Genomic DNA, 8,596 nt, shown 5'->3' with positions numbered 1-8,596 from the left:
CACGCACATATCATTTTTCCTTGTACAATGTAGATATCTCTTCTTCCCTACAAAATAAACTCTCTCTCTTACCATGCAAAATACCCAAATACGTGAAAGACATTTCTGTCACACACATCTTTTCAATTATCCATTACAATCGTTCGAAACCATTTTGAAACAGCTTCAAAAGAACAAATAAATGTCATACTCTTAAAGGCACACAAAACAAGCAATTAGAATAAATACAACATGTGCATGCCGAACAATATTTCAGAATCTTTGCATAGGTTTGGTGAACATGCCACAAAGAATGCAATAAATGTACTCACAGTGAAAAGCGCATCGTAGACAAATCACCAAAAAGCAAGGAATCTATTGCAAATAAAATGACTTTTCCCACAATTCACAAGGCCCTTGTCAATACATCATTTCATTCTCTTGCAACTGACAAGAAGTTAAGGTGTAAACTAGTCAGAGAGAATTAAGAAAAAAAAAATAGAAAAGTCACTATGGTATGCCTCCGCAATATCACATGGTTCTCCCAATAAGTCTATATACAACTGTACGTCCTGTATGTCTTGACAACATGAGACGACAGTTTCAAATGATTGGTAAAAAATTTGAAATGGCATGTTTGAAAGTTTGGCACAACAACAAAGTTGCTATGATAGCAACTCTTGCTGCAATGACAAGTGTCATGATAATGAAAAGAACCTTGTTTCCTGTTTGACTGCTGCTACAAGAAGTTGCCATTCTGGATTCTGGCATGAATTGCTATCATAATATCTTCCATGAAATGAGACTTGATGGGAGTTTGTGGGATTGACTTTTATGCTTTCAGCTGTAGTGATAAGTACTGAGACATCATAGTGGCTACAATGCCGCGACAGTATGTTAAACTATTGACTCTCGATCAAGATAATTGGCGATGGTTAATTTCCCACTTTCTATAACCATGGGCAGCCCGACAGGAGCACAGGCTAAAACAAATAATTCAGCAGCTAGGTACCAACGTTAAAACAAATAATGCTTCTGGAATGAAGAAGGCCTTTAAACATACCTCGAAATCCAATATGTGATGTGTGGCATATCCAGGGATATCACTGACTTAAATTGAAGACTGCAGTCAAACCTAGAAAGTGCCAACAACATAAAGGCTACAAGCACTTTGTGTTGAATCTCACCATCATTCACATGTTAGATTAATCACGATTGACCACTGCTTTACAACTTGGCACCACCATACACCAACAGTGTACACTGAAAGGCTCTTCATGTAGAATGTGCAGTCTCATACATACAGGTCCATGGATAGATACATGGAGATACATCGGCTGAGTTGTTCTTTTATTTCTCTCTCTCTTTTTCTTTTCCTTGATGGGGGTCATGTTAGCTCCATCTTTCTTGGTGCTTGCTCGATGTACAGCTGCATCTGTGCATGTAAAAAGTCCAGCAGCTTTTGATAATTACACGTCACAAATTAATAATGGGAAGACATGCTTTGTCATTTGGATTATCATCACCATAACATAGCACACTTTCTTTTTAACTGCAGTACAGTATATTGTCAAGTACTGCCAAACAACACATTGAATAACATACAACATGCATCCTTCATGTCACAGTGGGGGTGAAAATGCTGTTTTAAAATCCATGGAATCTGTTGGAATGCAATAAAAAAAAGCACCTATGGTAATGGAAACACAACCAAGTTTTGGCTATAAATACATTGTGTACAAGCTACAACCAGCATTATGTCCGCCCATGTCTTATGTCCAATATCAAGGTTGAACTTCCCTGGTTGAACAATGACTTCATGAAGGCATCTATGAAATGAGAGCTCAGTGTTGACAATCCCCCCCCCCCCCCCCAAAAAAAAAAGAAAGAAAGAAAGAAAGGAAAGCACTCTGAAGGTGCAGACCTCTGCCAAACAGGTTTTTCCACCACTGATCTTGCCCTTCCATAGAGATCAGTGATTTCCACTCATTATGCATGCTGAAAACAGCCCACTCTCATAATATACTGTAGAAGCCTTTTGTTACATCATCAACTTTCAGCTGCGCGGCGCCTCGCCTAAACTAAAGCTTGCACTTTAGTGCGCCCACGCAAACCTCAAATATGCGCAGCTTGAACTCCCAAGTTCATTGACCCTAACTGCCAAAATAGCAAAAATCCTTCACAAAATCCATAAAAATTGCCGGATCACTACCCAAATTTAATCATCTGTTACTTGTGTCATTCTCAACCTTTCCTGTTAGTTTCATCTAAATCCGTTCACAACTTCTTGAGTCATTTTGCACACAGATAAACAAACCAACGCTGATGAAAACATAACCTCCCTTGGCGGAGGTAATAAATGGATGGATGGATGGATGGATGGATGGATGGATGGATGAATGAATGAATGAATGAATGAATGAATGAATGAATGAATGCAGGGTTCATACTCTTTCTCATGAATTAAATTCCATGACTTTCCATGACCATTTTAGCCAGAATTCCATGACCTTTCCATGACTTTAACACAATTCTTTTTTTAACACATTAAACTGAAAATTTGATCTCAAATCAAAGCGAAGCAAACAGAATACACACATCTCACACAAACAACAGATAAACTTGTATAAATTTTGCAATTTTAAGACTTTCCATGACCTTTCGATGAAAATATCAGGTTTTCATGACTTTCAAGGCCTGGAAAAAGAATAGGCCAAATTCCATGACTTTCCAGGTTTTCCATGACCCGTGTGAACCCTTCCTTCCTTGAACGAACCAACGAACAAACGAACGAACGAACGAATCAATGAATGAATCAATGAATGAATGAATGAATGAATGAATGAATGAATGAATGCATATAATGTACATTCAAGCAATGCATCTAACCTTTAAGAGATCTGATGAAACTGACTTCAGAGGGATCATCCTGGCCTCTTTCATCTGACACAATTCATCATCTGCCTCTACCCAAGGGAATTCCTGCCATGAAGTCAAGGGTACAGTCATAAACCAGACACAGTGAACACAAACATGCTTATTTGACCACCAATCTCATGACAACTGATACTGAGCTCTGAGAAATCATCAGTTTCTGCTAACTCTGTCTCATTCCTGTCTTTTTTTTTTCTCAGCCAGACAAGCAATCATCATCATTCTAAGAAGAAAGATCCTCCTTTAAAAAGATGCTTATGCAAGATACAATGTACCAGTAATTCTTGGCCTGAGGAGGGCTGAAATATGGAACGAAGAGGTACATGTGCAATAGAAAGGAAATTCTGAAAAGATATTGTGAATACTCTCCCCATCCCCTTCATTTTCTTTCCTTTTGCTTTGTTGAACCTATTACAGGTTGAAGAGGAATTCCACATACATCCATCTTGATGATCCAACTGTGAGAGAAGGAGAACATAAATACCTGCCGAACACTAATGATCCTATCATGCTATTACAGCACCTAAAATCATTCAGAGCATATGATCCCACAGAGAGATCCATCTTCATTAGAGAACAGGGGTGGTATTCTGAAAATCTTCTTAAGTTTCTTCCTAAGTTTCTTCCTAAGTCAGAAACTTAGGAATTGCCTAGGAAAGACAAAATTGGTATTCTGAAATTTCTTCCTAGGCACTTCTTAATGCAAATTAGGCCATCCTTATTCCCGCCCACGTCCTTTCCTAAACCAATACGAAATGCCGTATCATAAGGAACTAACCAATGACAATCGCATATTACTATGACGTAGGGTCAAATACACGAGTGCGCGGCACGTCCCCTTTCTCACGCTCATTTTGCGCATCAAAGTACATGCGCGCGCAATGACTGACAAGCGCGCCTATCACGATGCTTGCAGTTTGCTATTCTTAACAACGTACTTAGGACAGGGGTGGAGCTTTCCTTAATATTTTTCTAAAATTCTCTCCTAAGTGCATTCTAGAATACCAACTTCTTCCTAAGTCTGAAATTTGCATATTCCCACCCCCTTCCTAAGTTTCTTCCTAAGTCTACTTAGGAAGAAACTTAGGAAGATTTTCAGAATACCACTTAGGAAAAAATCCTGACTTAGGAAGAAATTTCTTCCTAGGAAGGATTTCAGAATACCACCCCAGATTTATCATTTTGTTACTTTGAGCACTTGCACAAGTATGATGACTCTCACATAGCCTTACCTTCACAGACATACTTCCATCTTATACAGTGTACCTGATGGCTTGTTTTTTTTTATTCCAGCTTTTGAACTATTTTCCCCAAAATGACAGCATCAGCCTTTGAACATCAGCATGTATAGAGGAATGACCTAGAAATGGATATTTGATAAAGGTCATCTGTTCTCTTGAGTGATAATATCTCTTCACACTCTGAAGATGTTTACTTTTTCATTTCCCTCTCTAATTCACAAGCAAAACTGTCATACTTCCATTATCTCTCTACTTATAATTGAAGCATATGGGAAAACCTTGATTAAAACATGATGAAAACAAAGAAAATTGTTAAAAGTATGTATCACCAACCTGAAGAAGGTGCTTTTCATTGCTCTCCATGGTAGCAGATCCTTTTGTGTACACCAGTACTGAGAAGGTACAGTCTGAAGCATTTGTGACATAATAAAAGATATACAATGGGGAATTGCCAGCATACCATGTATCATAATGTAAAATAATTACTACATCTCAGTGACACTTTCCTTTACTAATTCCATGCTATCAACAATATTGGTTCATATCTCTAACAACCTTTTTTTTTTTCAATGCATTCTAGAAACTATTTTGTATTAAACTCCTATTGAAAGCTCTAATCAAGAGAAGTGTTCAAGGCAACTTAAAACCCTTATCATTCTCACCTGATGTAATGTTCTGTGAGTATGAAAAACAATAATTTGGCACATGAATGTTCCATATTATAATATGTGCTATACGAAATGTATTTGGCCATGATTTCATTTTTCAGATTGCAAATTTAGTCACTATACACGTTGCCTTACAAGACCTGATTTGCGAAATATTGTGCTCTTGAAATACAATATTATGGTGACTACTGCAGCTCAAAATTGTCTGACCATTAGTTTTACTGATCCAAGTGAAAAAAAAAAGGGTCACATGACTAACCAGGGGGAAGCTTCTGCAGCATGGCGTCACATGTGTTCAGCCGCAGGACGAAGGCCCTTAGACTCTGCTCAAGTCTTTGCAATTTGTCATCAACTCTGTCGAGAGGAGCCATTTTGCAATAATTATACAAGTGTACATACATCAGTACAATTCACAGACATGGAATGGCTTGCTTCTCGGTTCTCGTATTGACTAAAGCTGTCATTTTCAGAAAGCAAACTTCCTCAACAGAGATTTACTGTTTACATTTATAAGAGAGCTGTTCAATAGTTACCAAAAGAAAAAGGAGAAACTCCTGTGCTCTTGCTTAACTGCTTAAAATGGCATTCAAATCATGAAATTGTATTGAAAATGGATGACTGACAAGTTTCATTTAAATGTGTATTAAGTAGGGAGAAATAGATGGGCAAATAAAGTCATTAAAATTATTTATGTTTGAAAACACAAAGCCAAAAATCAGAGATCACACTAAAACCCAACAGAATAAAACCATTTCATAAAGGCATGTAATACAAATAGTCTAACAGTCCTTGAGTGGGGGAGCAACAGGTATTTAAAACTGAGAGCTGGCAGGCACAAGAAGCCTCAACAACAAGACTGTACCAACGACTTCAACACTAGATGATGTTCAAAACATATTGGCATTATAATAACCAATACACAGATTACTAGGATAGGATTTCTGCATTATTTACTAACTGCAGAATTAAATTTCATTGTATTAATTAAATGTTAGTATTATCACAGTGACTTTCAGAAACAAGGATTCCTAAACATCATCTTGACATTCTCTACTGCTTTGCAGTATGTGAGAAATCCACTCATGTGGACACAGCTTTACCCTTCAAGCTTCTTTTCTGCTGGCGGCGTGATTTCAAAGACGAACCTCTCCACAGGCTGACTCGATGGGCTTAGCAGCACTACAGAGACACATTGCACTTCATTCTGTGAAAATCAAGTTGGGGGAGGGGGAATAAACATTGACGTTAAACCATATGACTACACTTTTCATATCACTAAACACTGACCCAATTGATAGGACAGCATGGCGAAGAGCCATGATTAGGAAATAAATCATCCAAATTCACAGAGCGGGGAAAAATGGATTTTATTCAAATGATGATGATCAATGATGATGTCTGTATGATTGTAAACAAAAACAACAGACCCACTGGTCTAGCATCCCCCTGAGCAACACACTTCCCCTTTATGGCACTCCACCTGAGGCAAACTACACTAAATTTCCAAAATTCTGAGACTCGGGGATTGCTGCAGGTTCCTTGGGCAATGCCCTTCTAATCTTGGGTACCTTTGAGCCCCCCTTAAGAGATGCCCCAATGGGACACAACTATCATTTGTACCTGTAAGCAATTGTCTTCTCCCCCCCCCCCACCCCACCCCCCCCCCCCCCCCCCCCCCCCCATGATTCCTGCCAAAGTTCAGTCAAAATCCAGCCACAAGTTTTCAAGATAAATATGTGAAAAAAGTTCAGGCATGACACACATTGCACAATTCATGTCGAACATCAAACAAGCACAATCATTCAATTGAGCCATTGGTTCAGGTGAGCTTATTTGTGGGGGGGGGGGGAACAGAAATGGGGAAAAAACACACATCTAACAATCAGACTGATTCTCATACCTTCACAACATGAGGTTTGATGCCAAGGACTGCATCAGTGATGTACTGGTTGAGTTCTGGATGGCGTGATAACTAAGGGATAAATGACATAGAAATTCGGATGGAGGTAACACTTTGCCAGTTGGCAAAATATCTCAATACTTCTTTTCATGGGGCACAGACTTAATCACAACTTGGTTCAAAATTCTGTTCTTCCTCTTCTTCATCATTGTCTTCTTCTTCTTCTCTTCCAACAAAAGTTCTTCTTCTATAATGGTGTGGCAAGATGTGTCTGAGTGATACTGATTGCTGACTTTCACTACCGTAACCACCTGGAGTTAAACCTCAAAGTGGTCAGTATCAACTAAGTACTCAATCATTTTTTTTTTTTTTTTTTTTTTTTTTGGGGGGGGGGGGTATCAAGTCAACCCTGTTGTATGCGAGAAGTGCAGTGATATCTTTCTTTTGCAGTCACATCTTTGACATGCGCGAGTTGTGATCCTGTCAGTTTGGGCCTCAAACGTGTTTGTCCTGGCTGAGGGACAGTATATTCCACCCCTAAACATGCAGGAAGAATGGCATGCAAAACACATACATCATCATTGCCCTCCTCAGCTTGTCTCACTGGGCCTCCAACTTAAGACCTTGTGGTTGTAAGGTAGAAATACTTTTACCTGAACGGCTGAGCCAGCTTACTGGTAGTGGTAGGTCTATTTACTACCTACATGTATAGCAATGCCAACTGACATAGATGACAACATAATGAATTCCACAAAATGTAAAAATATTAACACAGAAAGTTAGTTCGCGAATTTTTTCCATTGTGACTCTTTCTGCATTTATACAAGCATTCTAACCTGAACAGGAATGTTGTACTTTTGTCTTCTCTCAAAAATTCCTGGAGGGTAGAGATCTCTGATGTACAGAATCTGGTGGACCGCTATTTCAAGGAATTCACACAGGATGTCAGCAGACACTTAAGAAAAACACACAGAGAAATAAAGCCATCATATAACAGGTACCGTAGTTATGGGTAAACTTGGCCTAGCGGGTAAAGTCGGCCCCCAGCGCGCGCAGTACAAGAAGTTGTACTGCGCGCGCTGGGGGCCGACTTTACCAGCTAGGCCGACTTCACCCATAACCACGGTACCTAGCATACAATATCCTGATTGCATATCATTTCAAATATTTATACTACTGGATGTGGAATGGTAACATCCAAACCTGACTCTTGAAGATGAGGAGGGCTGCTTGTCCTATTAACTACCCGTAGTCAGGTAGGCGACCTACCGGTACAGTGGTGGTGGCAATTCACAATATCAAAATATCTACACATTTTATACACAACAGGAAATCAAAGTTTCATCATCAGGAAAGGACAAACCACTGATAACAGATTCAAGCTTAGCTCAAACAACTGCATAAAGTACAATTACTGATTACTGATAAAATTCATTGCTAGGAAAAAACAAATGAGAGAAAAAAAGTTTGTTTTGGTAATGGTATCAAGATGAGGGTTTGTATGAGGATGTTTTCTTTTTGTTTCTTTTTTATTTTAGTTTAAGTGAACACATCTGTATCTGTATGGTTTAGTCATCAAAATGTCCAAGAAGACACAGCCACACATCTATGGTACTTTTTGTCTTTAGGCGACAGCCTGTCCTGGCCTGATTCAATATTTTCAGGGAGAAACACTACTCCCACTTGTGACTTGACTTGCCTTTTCAATATCCACTTCACCATCGCAACTGACAGGATCATTCTCATGGGTGCTTCATTGCTCAACCTGATCTTGACTCTAGAATTATATCTATTGGCGCTATTGCAAATTTACGGCTGTGCTTGATTTTAATGAATCAGGGTCTATGGTATAATTAGCCTGACCAGACCGCTGT

General features: G+C 39.0%; 1 protein-coding gene across 1 annotated transcript; it reads right to left on the bottom strand.

The window, feature by feature from the left end:
* Window positions 1-1,366: 1,366 nt before the first annotated feature.
* Window positions 1,367-7,677, bottom strand: LOC139742764 (mitotic spindle assembly checkpoint protein MAD2B-like; the record flags this gene model as incomplete). Its single annotated transcript, XM_071653285.1, has 7 exons — window positions 1,367-1,414; window positions 2,869-2,961; window positions 4,488-4,561; window positions 5,082-5,176; window positions 5,923-6,026; window positions 6,723-6,794; window positions 7,559-7,677. Coding segments are annotated over 7 exons (605 nt in total), but the record flags the coding sequence as incomplete, so codon positions are not given.
* Window positions 7,678-8,596: the final 919 nt, after the last annotated feature.

This window comes from Diadema antillarum, unplaced genomic scaffold, assembly GCF_040938485.1.
Source record: "Diadema antillarum isolate AM-2024a unplaced genomic scaffold, OU_Dant_1.0 seq00001018_RagTag, whole genome shotgun sequence".
Lineage (NCBI taxonomy): Eukaryota > Metazoa > Echinodermata > Echinoidea > Diadematoida > Diadematidae > Diadema > Diadema antillarum.
Note: the sequence above shows the minus strand (reverse complement) of the source record. Positions and strands in the feature narration are given on the sequence as shown.